General features: G+C 40.2%; 1 protein-coding gene across 1 annotated transcript in view; it reads right to left on the reverse strand.

Moving 5' to 3' along the window:
• Positions 1-1,126: 1,126 nt before the first annotated feature.
• LOC132376755 (uncharacterized) overlaps positions 1,127-18,710 on the reverse strand; it is a 34,733-nt gene continuing 17,149 nt past the window's right edge. Inside the window, exon 3 of the mRNA XM_059942606.1 lies at positions 1,127-1,387. Within this exon, the coding sequence (XP_059798589.1) occupies positions 1,139-1,387 (249 nt within the window). The 3' untranslated portion in view covers positions 1,127-1,138. The remainder of the gene's footprint in view (positions 1,388-18,710) is intronic.

An 18,710-nucleotide genomic window follows, 5' to 3' on the forward strand; every position in this document is an offset into this window, starting at 1 on the left:
GAGACCTACCCCTCCCTCAAATACCCGAGATTCTCCTCTCTGGTCTGCCATCCACAACTAGGATTTCCAGATTTAGCAAAAAAAATATAGAACACCCAATTAAATTTGAATTTCAAATAAACAATGAATAATTTTTTAGTGTTAAGTATGTCCCCAATATTGCACTACTCGTTGTTTATCAAAAAATTCAAATTTTACTAGTGGTCTTTATTTTATCTGGAAGCCCTACCCACAGCCCATCACCACCACCTACAAACCCGTCTCCCAGAAATTCCCTTGGGCTGGTCACTGTGGTGTGTGCTGAGCCACCCCCTACTTCTTCCCTGCAGGATCCGTCTATTCTGTATTTCAGTTCCTGGTGTTCCATCTCTGTGGGATAAGTCTCAGCGCCATGGTAAATACTTTTAATCAGATGAACAGATTATTCCTAATAGGTAGGCTAGTTACCCCATCTAGGTATCATCTTACATTAACCTGGTTAAAGTATACACCAGTCTCCAGAAGTCTCTCAGATTGAACGGTGGTGGGGAGGACGGACAGAAACAGGAAGCATTCCTAGGGCCAACAGCTTATGCTATGTGACCCTAAATTCCAATGAGTGTCAATTTTGCCTGCGCAATGGGGAGCTTTAAACACTGTTGATGTCTAGTCCTACCCTCAGAGACTCTGAGTGAATTATTCTGGGATGGAGCCTGGCATTGGGGACTTTTTAAAGCCCTAACCTCCCCCACCCCTACCCAGGGTCTCCCTAACTTACAGCCGAGGTTGAGAATCACTCCTCCACTTCCTGAGAAAAGCGAGAGAAAGGAGAGAGCAAGATAAAGGTCGAGAGGGGAAAGAGAGAGAATGAGACCTGGTTTCAGGGGCTCTGCCCGGCATTGGTCATCGAGGGGATTTGGAAGAATCCAGAGGCAAACACATTCCACTCGAGCAGGGGAAAAAAAGTGTTCAAGAAAGTAATATACTTCGAATGCGTTCCATTTAGAGCAAAACAGATGTGAAAAAGCACTTCTGAAAAGCCCAGAGAGTGTTTCATTTTGTGCCAAACACTGTCCTTAGAGATGCCCCAGCTTACCAAAAAAAAAAAAAAAAAGAGTCCCCTAGAGAGAGTCCCATTTTTCTTTATTATCTGGTGAGTCTAACCCACGCCAGGATCAGGTTCAGAAGCCGGGCTGCTCACACGCGTGGCCTTCCTGGTGTTAGCTGAGGAGCAAGCTTCCGATATCACCATGGGCACCTCAGCGAAAGAGCCTCCCCTCCTGGCTCCATGTGGGCTCTGAGCCCAGAGTGTCAGTCCCTGTGCCGTCAGCACACGCCGGCCTCGACAAGTAGGGCAGCATCGACATGGCTCTACCAAGAGGTACTTGCCGCTGGCAGGAAGCTGCTTCTGCAGAATTAAAAACCATCAGAGTTGATCAAAGGAAGTGCAGGGTAGGCTGGCGGGCGGGCCAGATCCTAATCTCCACTTGTTGGCCTCACACATCACTGCACATGAGTCACCCCGCTGAGCTCAGCGGACATGCTGTTTGGATTAGGCTTTTACAGGCGAGGTTTGCCAAGCTTGCCTCTGCCGGCTCGCTGCACAGAGCAGCAGAGAGGCGAGGGAGGAAGGTGGGATGTGGGTTAGATGTGGTTGCCCAGGTGCCAGGGGGGAGGCTGTTGGCTCCCCAGCTACACAGGACAGTGGCAGCAGGGGGTGGTTGTGAGTCCCACTGTCCCCCGCCCATCTTCTCAGCTCAGTTCCACGAACCCCATTAGGAGCAACGGAGCCCACACCAGGCCTACACATCCTTCCTCTCTTGCCAGCTCTCCAATTAAGATGTACTATTACAGGACTCACATCTTGCCTTCACTCAACCATTTGCCTCTCAACGAGCAGGAATTCCTTTTCTCAAAAGCAGGCAACACTTCATCACTCAGGCATCTTGCTCAAATGCAGTGGAGTCCAGCAAAAAAGGGAGGGAAGTCAGAAAATAAAAATTCCTAAATTAAGAGCCAATCCATAAAAGCAGGGCTTCCCCTAGTGCCTAGCTGGTGTGACATCACCATGAGTTACTCAATGAAAATGGTGTCAGAGTAGCGGCTCGATTACATGTGGAAGATTTCCTCAAGAAACAGAAGTCTGCAGAAAATGAATAGGGGTAGAGGATATTCTGCACTTAGGTCTTTGGGGGGCTGCCTCCAGAGGGGCTGATTTCCCTGGGCAGAGAGCTAAATGGGATTCTCTTCCAAACAGTGCCTAGCAGGGTCTTGGTACTAAGGAGTGGCAGTAGAGGTAACCCAGTGGTTTGTTTTGCAATGGTAGGAACAAGATCAAAATCCTTTGTCTCCGATTCTGCCAAGTTTTGCTTCTGTGCATGGTAACTTGGGAAGAAGCAGCCCCCATTACTTTGTAAGCCAAGGATTCTTGGCTTGTAGTCTCTGCTGGGATTCTCTTTAGAGTATTTTAGACTCTCATTTATTAAAAGCATCTAAATGGAGGTGGCAGTTCTTGACACTTTCAAAATAAATGTTGCCACCGGTCCTTACACCACTCTTGACTCTAAACCACAAATTTCCAAACTTAACCATTGCTCAATTAGCTGTAATTTAAAAAGTATTTCTTGTTCCTGGCTTCAGGTTTCTTTTCACCTATCTATAATTCTCAGGGTGCTCAAATTTGCTCATGAAACCTGTCCTTTCCTTCCTTTCCTCCTTTATTATTTTCACTTAAAAATGCAAATGGAGACAGAAGGTACTACCCTGGGTAGGATTCCAGTCACTAAAGCACAGCACAGCAGTGACTGTTAGGTGAACCTGCTTGAACGCCAGCTTGGCCACCAACTCCCAATGTGATCTTGGAGCAATTTTCTTAACCCCTCACAGTCTCAAATTCCTCAGCTGTAAAATGTGGATAAAAATCACCCTAAACTCATTGATGAGGACTAAATGAGCTAAGGCAAAAAAAACATTCAGTAAAGTCCCTGGCACCCAGTAAATACATAATCAATGCATTATTATTTCTATTACAGTAATTACTCTGCAACCAGCATTACATAGCTAATGGTAGTAAGCTTAATTGGATTTTACCAATAACGTTTCTTCCTTCTGAAATTCCTCAGTGCCCAGAGAGCTAACATTTGCTTTAATCAAAAGTATTTGCTTGATGGTGCCTGTGCATCCTTCGTTAGGAAAAGACCATAGGAGGGGAGGAGGAAGAGAGGATTGTGTATCAGTTATGAAAAGAAGGTATTTTCCCTTGGGGGTTCCTTTCTATAACTAGAAGGAAAGTCTCAACTCTTGAGGGCTTGCTATGGATGGGGGACAGAGGGTGCAGATTCACATCTTAATGGAATCTGTTAGTGGAGGAAGTCATAGGTAGGAATGCGATGTGGCTCAATGTATCAAAAAGGCACATCTACCGAGTTTCTGGGTAACAGGGGATGATGTAAGGAGTAGAGGTCTTTCTGTTTAGAAAGGCACCGTGATGGGCAGCATTTCTAGTGCACGGGTAGGCCCTGGGCATAGTCTACAGGGGGGAGCTGAGAAAAGGGGAATTGGAGCTGCTTTGCATAACAAAAGTAAGGCATGTCCCCATTTAGACTTAGTTGGGGAGAATATGTTGGAAGATTGGAATATGTGTAGGAAGATTCTCCCCTCCCTTCCTTAATATGGATTTGGACTGAGACTAATGGTTTGTCTTTGGGGTGTGTGTGTGTGTGTGTGTGAGAGAGAGAGAGAGAGAGAGAGAGAGAGATATCTGAGTGTTACTCACAGGCAATCAGAAGACCGCAGGAAGAATGAGGAGGGGTATCTTGACTACGTGCTGGCAGAGGGACCCTGAAGAGAACAAGAACTGGAGAAATGAAGCCTCCCTTGGATTGTTCTGGACATCATCTAACTACGTGGCATTATTTCTAACTGAGTAACTCAGACTTTGAGAAATGCATGGCTGTGGATTATCTTTACCTAACAGATGATCCTATTTGTGGTGGGGGGTAAGGGTGGGGTGGATCTTGTTGAGTGGGGATATCATGGGCTGGGTAGGGGGGTTGCATTAAAATGTAAACACAGTGATAGCTTGTATTCTTTGTCTTTTGTGTGCTTTAATCCCAGCACCTAGAACAGTGCCTGGGGCATCGTTGGTACTTAGTAAACATTTGTTGAATGAATGCATTTTGCCATGGAGAAAAGTAGGCTCACAGAGGAAAAGAAGAAACAGAGGTTGGGCCTTGGGGCTGGTCATTAAGGATAGCAAATGGGCCATGCCTATGAAGACACCCTGCTAAGGTTTTTTTCCTTCTTCCCTTGGCCTCTGGGAACGATCATATTTAATATTCAGATTTTTTTCCCTTCTACATATCCCCAAATTTTCAATGAAGTGGCTTACACACACACGTGAGAGGTGTGGAATTAAGTGACAAGACAACAAAGGCCAAAGTGGCTTCCCTGCATTGTCCCTTGTATTAGTTTCCTATGGCTGGTATAACAAACTGCCACAAATGCCACAAATTTATTATCTTACTGGGCTGCAGGTTAGAAGACCTAAAATCAAGGCATCTGCAGGGCTGCATTCCTTCTGAAGGCACCAGGCGAGAATCTGTTTTCTTGCCCTTTTCAGCTTCTAAACACAGCCTGCATTCCTTGGCCTTTTCCTCACATCCCTCTGACCTCTGCTTCCATTGTCACATCTCCCTCTCTGACTCTTACTCTCTTTCTCTTATAAGGACCCTTGTGATTACATCGTGTTCACCCAGATATTCCAGGACAATCTCCCCAACTCAAGGTCCTTAACTTAATCACATCTGCAAGTCCTTTTGCCATGTAAGGTAACATATTCACAGATTCCAGAATGTGGACATTCTTGGGGGCCATTGTTCTGCCTACCGCATCCCCGAGGCACCATCGGTGTCACGTCCAGGGAAGATGGCAGCCCCAGAACATAGGCCAAGACCCACACTCCAGCGAGCAGAGACCCTGGCTGAGTGTGGAGTTTAAGGGCAGGTGAAAGCAGAGGAATAGGCAGCAGCCTGGAGTGGCTTTGGAGATGAGAGACCCATCTCTTTCTGCAAATATACTGGAGGAAAGTGATTCTTAGTGACAGAGACAGAAAGATAGAGTCTGCTCTTATGGATAGAGGGGCTGTCTAGGCAGCAGACACTCAGGTTACAGCCCTTTTCCAGTTTGGGGGTTAAGAAGAATTTGAAACAATTTGTAAAGTGCAGTGTCTGGTTTATGGCAGGTGCACAATTCAATAAGAGCCATCTATTATTAAAACCAGAAGGAAAGGGGGCAGGGGGGCTCCAGAGCCCCAGCTGCCGGAGGAAGCAGGTCATACACAGCTCTACATCCCCAACCCCGGGAAAACAGGAAGAAGACCTGTCACGAGGGAATAAGGTATGAGGCAGGTGTGCAGAGGTAGAGTTTCAAATGCCCTTTATCTTAACTTCTTCCCGTACAAGCTAGGAGGAAGCATCTGGCCAGTTCTCTAATGAAACTTGGAACTCACTGCTGAAGTCAAGAAGAAAATATTTTTGTGGTTTTTCTGTGGGGGAAGAAAGCAATAAATTTTTCTGTTGTTGAAGGAACACATTTCAGTGGTGTAGCTCTGAGAGGGATGTATTATTATTAAAGCATACATGCCTGAAAGTTTGTTAGTCAGGACACTGGGAAGCTTCATGTAGACCCTGAAGGGTAAGAACAAAGGATGAGCTGGTGGTCCCAAGCTCAAAGGTAGTCACAGTAGATACAGATTTAAGAAATTGACATTCCTAATAGAACAGCTAGGTTTTTGCGGTGAGTGTTGGCTCTGGAAAGCTCATCTGTATCTCCCCACGGATTTCTTACACAGCCCCTGCTCAGCAAGGAGCATCTGTTTTCAGTCGGCCTGCTCTTATCAGTCGGGTGTGGTAGGAGAAGAGGACAAGGTCTTGCTCTTTTTTTTTTTTCCACTTTAAAATTTTTTTTAGTTTTTTTTAATGTTTATTTATTTATTTTCTTATTAGTCATCCATTTTACACACATCAGTGTATACAGGTCAATCCCAATCTCCCAGTTCATCACACCCCCACCCCCACCCCCCACCGCTTCCCCCCTTGGTGTCCATACGTTTGTTCTCTATATCTGTGTCTCAATTTCTGCCCTGCAAACCGGTTCATCTGTACCATTTTCTAGGTTCCACATATATGCGTTAATATACGATACTTCTTTTTCTCTTCCTGACTTACTTCACTCTGTATGACAGTCTCTAGACCCATCCACATCTCAACAAATGACCCAATTTCGTTCCTTTTTATGGCTGAGTAATATTCCATTGTATATATGTACCACATCTTCTTTATCCATTCGTCTGTCAATGGGCATTTAGGTTGCTTCCATGACCTGGCTATTGTAAATAGTGCTGCAATGAACATTGGGGTGCATGTGTCTTTTTGAATTACGGTTTTCTCTGGGTATATGCCCAGTAGTGGGATTGCTGGGTCATATGGTAATACTATTTTTAGTTCCTTAAGGAACCTCCATACTGTTCTCCATAGTGGCTGTATCAATTTACATTCCAACCAACAGTGCGAGAGGGTTCCCTTTTCTCCACACCCTCTCCAGCATTTGTTGTTTCTAGATTTTCTGATGATGCCCATTCTAACTGGTGTGAGATGATACCTCATTGTAGTTTTGATTTGCATTTCTCTAATAATTAGTGATGTTGAGCAGCTTTTCATGTGCTTCTTGGCCATCTGTATGTCTTCTATGGAGAAATGTCTATTTAGGTCTTCTGCCCATTTTTGGATTGGGTTGTTTGTTTTTTTAATATTGAGCTTCATGAGCTGTTTGTTATATTTTGGAGATTAATCCTTTGTCTGATGATTCCTTTGCAAATCTTTTCTCCCATTCTGAGGGTTGTCTTTTTGTCTTGTTATGGTTTCCTTTGATGTGCAAAAGCTTTTAAGTTTCATTAGGTACCATTTGTTTATTTTTGTTTTTGTTTCCATTACTCTAGGAGGTGGATCAAAAAATATCTTGCGGTGGTTTATGTCAAAGTGTGTTCTTCCTATGTTTTCCTCTAAGAGTTCTATAGTGCCCTGTCTTACATTTAGGTCTCAAATCCATTTTGAGTTTATTTTTGTATATGGTGTTAGGGAGCGTTCTAATTTCATTCTTTTATATGTAGCTGTCCAGTTTTCCCAGCACCACTTATTGAAGAGACTGTCTTTTCTCCATTGTATATCCTTGCCTCCTTTGTCATAGATTAGTTGACCATAGATGCGTGGGTTTATCTCTGGGCTTTCTATCCTGTTCCATTGATCTGTATTTCTGTTTTAGTGCCAGTACCATATTGTCTTGATTACTGTAGCTTTGTAGTATAGTCTGAAGTCGGGGAGTCTGATTCCTCCAGCTCCGTTTTTTTCCCTCAGGACTGCTTTGGCTATTCAGGGTCTTTTGTGTCTCCATAAAAATTTTAAGATTTTTTTGTTCTAGTTCCATAAAAAATGCCATTGGTAATTTGATAGGGATTGCATTGAATCTGTAGATTGCTTTGGGTAGTATAGTCATTTTCACAATATTGATTCTTCCAATCCAAGAACATGGTATATCTCTCCATCTGTTGGTATCATCTTTAATTTCTTTCATCAGTGTCTTATAGTTTTCTGCATTACAGGTCTTTTGTCTCCCTAGGTAGGTTTATTCCGAGGAATTTTATTCTTTTTGTTGCAATGGCAAATGGGAGTGTCTCCTTAATTTCTCTTTCAGATTTTTCATCATTAGTGTATAAGAATGCAAGAGATTTCTGTGCATTAATTTTGTATCCTGCAACTTTACCAAATTCATTGATTAGCTCTAGTAGTTTTCTGATGGCATCTTTAGGATTCTCTATGCATGGTATCATGTCATCTGCAAACAGTGACAGTTTTACTTCTTCTTTTCCAATTTGTATTCCTTTTACTTCTTTTTCTTCTCTGATTGCTGTGGCTAGGACTTCCAAAACTATGTTGAATAATAGTGGTGAGAGTGGACATCCTTGCCTTGTTCTTGATCTTAGAGGAAATGCTTTCAGTTTTTCACCATTGAGAATGATGTTTGCTGTGGGTTTGTCATATATGGCCTTTATTATGTTGAGGTAGGTTCCCTCTATGCCCACTTTCTGGAGAGTTTTTATCATAAATGGGTGTTGAATTTTGTCAAAAGCTTTTTCTGCATCTATTGAGATGATCATATGGTTTTTCTTCTTCATTTTGTTAATATGGTGTATCACATTGATTGATTTGCATATATTGAAGAATCCTTGCATCTCTGGGATAAATCCCACTTGATCGTGGTGTATGATCCTTTTAATGTGTTGTTGGATTCTGTTTGCTAGTATTTTGTTGAGGATTTTTGCGTCTATATTCATCAGTGATATTGGTCTGTAATTTTCTTTTTTTGTAGTATCTTTCTGTGGTTTTGGTATCAGGGTGATGGTGGCCTCATAGGATGAGCTTGGGAGTTTTCCTTCCTCTGCAATTTTTTGGAAGAGTTTGAGAAGGATGGGTGTTAGCTCTTCTCTAAATGTTTGATAGAATTCACCTGCGAAACCGTCTGGTCCTGGACTTTTGTTTGTTGGAAGATTTTTAATCACAGTTTCAATTTCATTACTTGTGATTGGTCTGTTCATATTTTCTATTTCTTCCTGGTTCAGTCTTGGAAGGTTATACCTTTCTAAGAATTTGTCCATTTCTTCCAGGTTGTCCACTTTATTGGCATAGAGTTGCTTGTAGTAGTCTCTTAGGATGCTTTGTATTTCTGCAGTGTCTGTTGTAACTTCTCCTTTTTCATTTCTAATTTTATTGATTTGAGTCCTCTCCCTCTTTTTCTTGATGAGTCTGGCTAATGGTTTATCAATTTTGTTAATCTTCTCAAAGAACCAGCTTTTAGTTTTATTGATCTTTGCTATTGTCTTCTTTGTTTCTATTTCATTTATTTCTGCTCTGATTTTTATGATTTCTTTCCTTCTGCTAACTTTGGGTTTTGCTTGTTCTTCTTTCTCTAGTTCCTTTAGGTGTAAGGTTAGATTGTTTATTTGAGATTTTTCTTGTTTCTTGAGGTAGGCTTGTATAGCTATAAACTTCCCTCTTAGAACTGCTTTTGCTGCATCCCATAGGTTTTGGATCATTGTGTTTTCATTGTCATTTGTCTCTAGGTATTTTTTGATTTCTTCTTTGATTTCCTCTTTGATTTCTTTAGTGATCTCTTGGTTATTTAGTAACGTATTGTTTAGCCTCCATGTGTTTGTGTTTTTTACAGTTTTTTTTCCCTTAATTGATTTCTAATCTCATAGCGTTGTGGTCAGAAAGGATGCTTGGTATGATTTCAATTTTCTTAAATTTACTGAGGCTTGATTTGTGACTCAAGATGTGATCTATCCTGGAGAATGTTCCATGCACACTTGAGAAGAAAGTGTAATCTGCTGTTTTTGGATGGAATGTCCTATAAATATCAATTAAATCTATCTGGTCTATTGTGTCATTTAAAGCTTGTGTTTCCTTATTAATTTTCTGTTTGTATGATCTGTCCATTGGTGTAAGTGAGGTGTTAAAGTCCCCCACTATTATTGTGTCACTGTGGATTTCCTCTTTTAGAGCTCTTAGCAGTTGCCTTATGTATTGAGGTGTTCCTATGTTGGGTGCATATATATTTATAATTATTATATCTTCTTATTGGATTGATCCCTTGATCATTACATAGTGTCCTTCCTTGTCTCTTGTAACATTCTTTATTTTAAAGTCTATTTTATCTGATATGAGTATTGCTACTCCAGCTTTCTTTTGATTTCCATTTGCATGGAATATCTTTTTCCATCCCCTCACTTTCAGTCTGTATGTGTCCCTAGGTCTGAAGTGGGTCTCTTGTAGACAGCATATAGATGGGTCTTGTTTTTGTATCCATTCAGCAAGCCTGTGTCTTTTGTTTGGAGCATTTAATCCATTCACGTTTAAGGTAATTATCGATATGTATGTTCTTATGACCATTTTCTTAATTGTTTTGGGTTTGTTTTTGTAGGTCCTTTTCTTCTCTTGTGCTTCCCACTTAGAGAAGTTCCTTTAGCATTTGTTGTAGAGTTGGTTTGGTGGTGCTGAATTCTCTTAGCTTTTGCTTGTCTGTAAAGCTTTTGATTTCTCCATCGAATCTGAATGAGATCCTTGCCAGGTAGAGTAATCTTGGTTGTAGGTTCTTCCCTTTCATCACTTTAAGTATATCATGCCACTCCCTTCTGGCTTGTAGAGTTTCTGCTGAGAAGTCAGCTCTTAACCTTAGGGGAGTTCCCTTGTATGTTATTTGTCGTTTTTCCCTTGCTGCTTTCAATAATTTTTCTTTGTCTTTAATTTTTCCAGTTTGATTACTATGTGTCTCGGCGTGTTTCTCCTTGGGTTTATCCTGTATGGGACTCTGCGTTTCCTGGACTTGGGTGGCTATTTCCTTTTCCATGTTAGGGAAGTTTTCGAGTATAATCTCCTCAAATATTTTCTCGGGTCCTTTCTCTCTTCTCCTTCTGGGACCCCTATAATGCAAATGTTGTTGCATTTAATGTTGTCCCGGAGGTCTCTTAGGCTGTCTTCATTTCTTTTCATTCTTTTTTCTTTATTCTGTTCCACAGCAGTGAATTCCACCATTCTGTCTTCCAGGTCACTTATCCGTTCCTCAGTTATTCTGCTATTGATTCGTTCTGGTGTATTTTTCATTTCAGTTATTGTATTGTTCATCTCTGTTTGTTTGTTCTTTAATTTTTCTAGATCTCTGTTAAACATTTCTTGCATCTTCTTGATCTTTGCCTCCATTCTTATTCCGAGGTCCTGGATCATCTTCACTATCATTATTCTGAATTATTTTTCTGGAAGATTGCCTATCTCCATTTCATTTAGTTGTTTTTCTGGGGTTTAATCTTGTTCCTTCATCTGGTACATAGCCCTCTGCCTTTTCATCTTATCTATCTTTCTGTGAATGTGGTTTTTGTTCCACAGGCTGTAGGATTGTAGTTCTTCTTGCTTCTGCTGTCTCAGTCTTGCTCTTAAGGAGGTCATTCATTCTGTACAAATGTGGTGAACACTTGCTGGACGTTCTAGGCACTGATCTAGGTTCAAGGGATATTACAACGACCAAAACAGACAACAAATGATAACCATGTATCAGGTTGTGGTAAGTGGTCTAGAGACAGACAAGGCAGAAGAAAGGGCTGGAGAGCGGCAGTTGATGTGGGGTGTGGGAGGAAGGCCCCCCTGATAATGGGGTACTTGTGCAGAGACTTGAAAGAAGTGAAGGTGGCAAAGGGGCAAGTCACACAGACATTGGAAGAGTGGGCCAGGTGGAGGGACATCTATTGAAGCCTATGAAAGTAGCTCAGTTTTCAGTGGGCACTATGTACAGTGCTGACGGGTTTACAATACCTGTCTCCCTCCTCATGCAGAGTCCTCACCCACAATGGTGGGTGGCAGCTCCTTTGTGTAACACACCCCAATCTCCAGCCACGGTGGACTGGACCTGAGGAGGGAGGGCATCCATCCAAACTGAGCAATCTTGCATAAAGTAAGGGCAATCATCAGGGAAAATCAGCAGTACGCTGCGACTGTCTCTCTGCGACAGTCTCTCGCAGCTCACCTGGGGTTGTGAGTCTAGGAGGCTGGAGTTAGAAGGCCCAAAGCCTGTGTGACTGAGAGTGGGTTTATCAGCCTGTCCTTGAGGCAGAGACACACCCCAAGGCTATGCTTGTGCAGTCGAGCCTTTCCTAGGGTGAGTCAACCCAGTGCTGCTCCTCTGCCTGTATCTCCTGAGTGCAGCTACATAGATTAGGTGAACAGATTGCAAAGGAAGAACACACAGCAAACAGAAATACTTACACTGAGATTGCTTAGGCTTGAAGCAACAATCCTCTGGTGCTCCCTACGCACACACACTTGATAAGTAGAAACATAAATTGGATTTTTTAAAACCCTTTTTATGAATGGTGGGGTTTTTTTTGTTTGTTTGTTTGCTTTTTTAAGGCACTACTTTTTTAAGGAGCCTGCGTGTTTCTATCTCGAAAATGTAATTTATGGGTGTGAGGAAGGTTTTTTGTTTTTGTCTTTTTTTTAAAGGAAGTTTTCAGATGAGGAAGCTTTGTCCTTTTAATACTCTGAATATCCAGCGGGGATGGAGCAAGTCAGGCTCTGGCACGCCTCTTGTTCCAAGCTGTGCCGTCTCTTGGACTGCAGCCTCTCCACAGCTTACCATGAGTTGGCTGAGCAGTTTTCTTCATGAGTAAAATGCAAATAGCAATGTTCTCAAGGCCAGAGCATTTCTTTCTCCCAGGGAGGTTGTGAATTTCCAAGGTGCTTCTCTACTAAGCTGAGATTTCATTAACTAAATTGTGTAAAGGGGCTTTTTGTCATACCTTGCACTAAATATCAATGCCATACAAATACCAGTAGTTGCTAAATACTAGTGCCTATAGAGGTTATGTCAAAAAAAGAAAGTCCTTTTTAGATAGAGATGCATGCTGAAGTATTTATGAGTAAAATGACATTGTGTCTGGAGTTTGCTTTTAAAAATTCCAGTTAAAAAATGTGCATATTTGTGGGGGAAGGAGATGGAAGTAGGGTGCTAGTTGCAACAAGATTGGCACCTGTAGAGATTGTTCAAACTGGGTGGTAGGAACATGGGGGTTCACTATTCCATTCTGCCTCACTTTGTGTGTGTTTGAAACGTTTCATGATACAAAGTTAAAAGACAGAGAGAGAAAGAAAAAAAAAATAGTCTGACCCACTCTTTTCTCTCTGGACTCTGTTATTACATAACGTCAGCAGGGATCCGAACGTGGGGAATTTGATTATGGGAGTTTTTGCAGTGTGACTTCAACAAAGGGAAAAGTTTGATGGATTATTTCTGGAGAGTGGAGCAGTCAGGGTTTCCAAGAAGAGTGATGTTGAAATGAATAATGAAGATTCCTTGCTCAATGATGCAGCCTGCGGGCTCTTGTCAAACGTTCTGGGAAATCGCGGAAGGGGCTGGTGTCGATCTGGTGGCTTAGCGCTTACTTGTGCAGGGCAGGAAAGATCCAAGTGCTCCCTGCAGTTTCCCTCAGTCCCTCGAGGACGGTAGTGGGATTTACTTGTACTTTATATCCAGGGCTATGGCCAGGACAGTGCAGCCGTCCAGGTCAGTCGTGCATCCTGGCTCCAAGGACGTGGCATTCTCAGAAGCCTCGGTGTTTTGCAGGGGAACATGGTTGAGGGAGTGCGTGTAGGGCAGTCAGGCCTGGCAACCAGTCTCCAGCATTCTCGCAGATTCCCACTAAGCCCAGAAAGGAGCACCGGAATGCAACACAGGAAGTTCCCTCTTCTCAACACCCCCCCCCACCCCGCCCGTCACTGGGCTTGTAGGGTGGGGTGGAAATTGGCCTATGGGTGACCACACCCAGCTCCCTATCCACCCCAGCCAGAGACTTTACATCCTCAACAGCTGCTGTCTGTGTTTGGCTTTCAACTCAGGTTGCCTTGACCCAGCTCCCAGAAACCAGTTTGCAGGGGACAACTGTGACACCGACGTTCCAGTCATAACTGACCTGCAACTTCTTCCTACCGTTCCCCTGCCATGCACATAGTGTGTCCTCATTTCATTGCTAAGACAGGATTTATCTCAGGAGGTGCATCATTGATTTGCCCATGATTTTGTTCTGGAGTTTCTTAAAACTTATTCCAAAAGCTCATCTCATCACTTAAAATGTGTGAGGAATTTTTTATTTTTTTTTTTAGTGGGTTTCAGTGGAATAAAGAATAAGGTAATGGAGATGCCTTTATTTGTATTGCTCAAGCTGCTCTGTGGGATAAGATTGGACAATGAATGGTGCTTTAGGAAGTAACTTGGCTCTTCCATATCATAATTAATTCAACAAATCAAGAGATGACATGGGCTATGAACTCTGTGGTACTGCCTTTTTAAGAGCTCATAATCCCTGAAGATCATTCAAATCCTTCAATATGGTAATAGCACTCCTGGAAACTTCTACAAAGGAAATAATTCAAAAGAAGAAGGGGGGAGGAAATCTTTATATGTATATAGATACTTATGGGAGAATCACTTGTAATAGTGAAAATTGGAAACATAGCAGAGGAACAGTTAAACAAATTATGATATATCTGTGGAAAACCATGTAGCCACAAAAAATGATGATTAGGAAGACTATACAAGGAAAGTGATAGGTGTTTACTAAGTGATGCTAAAAAAGTGGAACACAAAAATTATATGAACATTAAAATTACGTAATTATATTATAATAATGTAATTTCTATATCTGACTGAAGACTGAAAGGAAATTTGGGAGAAGGGAAAGTGGTTGTGTTACATGGTGGAAAAAATGAGTGATGTTTTTCTTTTTAAATACCTTTAGTGTTGTTGTAGACTTATTTTAGTGATAAATAATTCTTTTAAGAAAAGAAGAATAGTCAAGCTCCTTAACTTGTGGTTGTTTTAACCTTGGGCAGTAAGTGAAAAAATATTCAAAATCTAAAGGAAGCCACATCAGCAACTATCAAATCTTGAGCTCAGAATGTGACTTATTGACAATAGTAGGAGTCAGGTGGGAGAATCTAAAGATAACAGTTACAGGAAATAGGTCCAAGAGGCAGTGGGGGAAAGGATTTGCACAGTTGAATATTTACAAAAAGGAACAAACTCACATCCATTCATTAGTCTATATTGAGTCTGATGATACCTGTGAACAACAAGAGAGAGCCAAAGAGGCGTCCTATATTAGCCTTTCTCTAACATTAATGGTCCATTTTGGGTGCCTTCCCTGAAGGCAGCTGAGCAACTCACCTGGAGGAATGGTTCAAATCATTCCTGATTTTTAAATATTAACCCTTGGCCAACTTAATTAATCATAGCACCAAGTACCAGCACTTGGAAGCACTCAAACAAAACACCCTTTACCCACCAGAGATGCATCCACCCCAAGCTGCTCTTCCCTTATAATCTTGCCCCAAACTTGCATGGGTAGCTCAGGACAAATTCTGGTCCCAGGCTGCCAATGTCGTGTATTAATGGAGTGAAGCAGGCTGACAGTCTGCAGCCTGAGAAGGTTTTTGGAGAAGAGCCTGTGTTAAGTGCCAGTGTTAATTACAGCTTGATTTAAACCTTAGATTGTGGATGGACCATGAAAAAGGCAGATTGATGACTACTATGTGGTCAGATGAACCCAGATACTTAGATCTTTCAAGAGAAAACAAAAAGCCTTAAAATCATCTCCAGGGTACAGACACTGTGGTAGGTCCAGTGAAAATTATAAGTTTAGGGTTAGACACGACTCCTGCCCACAACCCAAAAGAGTGTGTTAGGGGAACAGGATGGAAATACAGACAGAATTCGAGTCAATAAACCCATCTCACAGAACAAAATATAAGTACCTCAAAGTAAAAAACTTTGAGTTAGGTAACCTGGGTTTAAATCCCAGCTAGGCTCTCTGATCAACTGTGTGATGTTGGACAACTGTCTATGACTCAATTTCATTTTCTGTAAAATAGGAACGAATAACGTCTACCTCAAAGGCAGGTATGAAGATTAAATAAGATAATGCATTTGAGAATCTGTTGAATCCACAATGTGGACTGCATAAGGCAGTGGTTCTCAAACTTGACTACACATTGGAATCACTCGGGGAGTTAAAAACAATACTGATGCCTGGGTCACGCTCCCAGAGATTCTGAATTAATTGGTATCGTGTGTGGCCTTGGCAGTGGGATATTTAGAATTGTAGAAGAGAAAGAAACAAACCTATAATTATAGATGGAGATTTCAAAACCCTTCTCTCAATAATTGACGGAACAAGTAAGATAGAAAAATCAGTAAGGATATAGAAGACTTGAGCAATGCTATCAACTGATTAGACTTAATTGACATTCCACTTAACAATGTCAGAGTATATATTCTTTTCAAGAGCACACAGAAAATTTTCCAAAATAGACCATATTCTAGCTATAAAATAAGCCTTAAGAAATTAAAAAGTATCCAAATCAGAAGAGTGTGTAATTTGATCACAGTGGAATTAAGCTAGATATTAGTAACAGAAAGATATCTGGGAAATAGCCAATTATTTGGGAACAAATTTGCATACTTCCAAATAACCTACAGGTCCAAGAAGAAATCAAAAATCAAAAGGGCATTTAGGACATATTTGGAACTAAATGAAAACAAAACATATCAAAATTTGTGAAATTCAGCCAAAATATATTTATAGGGAAATTTATACCACTAAACACTTACAGTATAGAAGAAAGGTCTCAAACCAATGGCTTTAGATACCACCTTAAGCAACCAGAAAAAACAGCAAATTAAACCTAAACTAAGCAGAAAAGTGTAAATTATAAAGATTAGAGAAGAAATTAGTGAAATAGAAAACAGAAAAACAATGGAGAAAAATCAATGAAATCAAAAGCTGGTTCTTTGAGAAGGTCAATAAAATTGATAAACCTCTAGCCAGACTGATCAGGAAAAGAAGAGAGAGAAGACACAAATTACTAATATCAGGATTGAGAGAGGTGATATCACTACAAATTCCATAGATATTAAAAGTATTATAAGGGAATATCAAGAACAACTTTGTGCCAATAAATATGACCAAATTAGAGGAGATGGAAAGATTCTTTGATGCAATTTACCATTTAAGAAGAAAAATAGATAACCTGTATAGCTCTACATCTATTAAATAAATTGAATTAGCAGTTAAAAATCTTCCCACAAAGAAAATTTCAGTCCAAGATGGTGAATTCTATCAAATATTTAAGGAAGAAATAGTACCAATTCTACACACGAACACTTCAAGTAAATTGAAAAGGATGGACTATATCCCAACTCATTCCATGAGACCAGCATTACTCTGATACAAGAACTAGACAAAAATATTACAAGAAAAGAAAACTAGAGATCAATATCTCTCATGAGTATAGATGCAAAAATTCTTAAGCAAATTTTAGCAAATAGAATCTAACAATATTTATAAAAGCTAATAAATAATGAGCAAGTCGGTTTACCTCAAGAATGCGAGGTTAGTTTGATATTTGAAAATCAATCAATGTAATTCACCATATTAACAGACTTAAAAGAAAAGCCATATGAATATCTCAGTAGATGCAGAAAAATAATTTGACAGATTTCAAAATCCATTTCTGATTTTTAAAAAAGCAACTCTCAGCAAAGTAGGGAACTTCTCAACTTGAGAAAAGGCATCTATGAAAAACTTAAAGCTAACATCATACTTAATGGGAAAGACTGACTGCCTTTCCTCTAAGACCAAGTACAAAGCAAGGTTGCCCATTTTCACTATTTTTATTCAGCAATGTATTGCTTCTAGCCAGCACAATAAGGCAAGAAAAAAATATAAGAGGAAGTCAGACTGGACAAGAAGTAAAGCTGTCTTTATTCTCAGACAACATAATTATCCATATAGAAAATTCTATGGAATCTACCAAAAAGCTACAAAACTAATAACTGAGTTTAGCGAGGCTGCAGGATACAAGATCAATATCAAAAATCAAGTGTATTTCTAAATAATTTCAACAAATAACTGGAAACTGAACTTATATAAACATCAGCATTTACAAGTGCATAAGAATATCAACTACTTAAAATTAAACCTCACAAAAGGAGTCTAAGACGTGTATACTGAAAAAACATTGCTGAGAGAGACCTACATATATGGAGAGATATACTGTGTTCACGGATCGGGAGATTCAAAATTGTTAAGATGTCAGTCTTCCCCAAATAGATCTATAAAATCAATGCAATCCCAATCAAAACCACACTACTAGACTTTTAAAACCCAGAAATTGACAAACACTGTAAAACTTAAGTTCATTCTAAAGTGCTTATCTTTCCTAGAAAAAGAATAGAGTTGGATTTCAAGACTAACAGTAAAGCTATAGTAATCAAGACAATGTGACATTAGTATAAAGATAGATCAATGGAACAGATGGAGAATTTAGAATATACCCACAAATATATGGCCAACTGGCTTTTGCACAAAGGTGCAAGGGCAATTCAGTAGAGAAAGGCCAGTCATTTCAATAAATGGTGCTGGAACTATTGCATATCCACATGCAAAAAAGTAAACATCATTCCAAACCTTGCCTCATACATAAAAATTAACTCAAAATGGATTATAGACCTAAATATAAAACTTAAAATTATAAAACTTCTGGAAGAAAACATAAGAAAATCTTTGTGACCTTCGGTCAGTTATACCACAGAAAGTAGGATCCATAAAAAAATTAATAAATGAGACTTTATCAAAATTAAGAACTTCTGCCCTTTGAAAAACGTTGTTAAGAGAATAAAAAGATTGGGAAAAAGTATTTGTCAATCATATATCTGACAAAGGACTTGTATACAGAATATATAATGAACTCAAAACTCAACAATTAAGAAAACAAAACCCAATTTAAAAAATAAGCAAAAGACTTGAAAGACTCCCACCAAAGAAGATATAAGGATGGCAAATATACACATGAAAAGATTCGCAACATCAGCAGTCATTAGGGAAATGTAAATTAATACTACAATGGAGATATTATTATACATCTATCAGAATCGCTAAAATAAAAAATACTGATAATACCTATTTCTGGAGAGGATGTGAAGCGACTGGAACTCTTATACATTTCTGGTGAGCAAGCAAAATGGTAGAACCACTTTGGGAAACAGTTTGGCAGTTTCCTTTAAAGTTAAATGTA

The sequence above is a fragment of the Balaenoptera ricei genome, chromosome 13 (genome assembly GCF_028023285.1).
Source record: "Balaenoptera ricei isolate mBalRic1 chromosome 13, mBalRic1.hap2, whole genome shotgun sequence".
NCBI classification, from domain to species: Eukaryota; Metazoa; Chordata; class Mammalia; order Artiodactyla; family Balaenopteridae; genus Balaenoptera; species Balaenoptera ricei.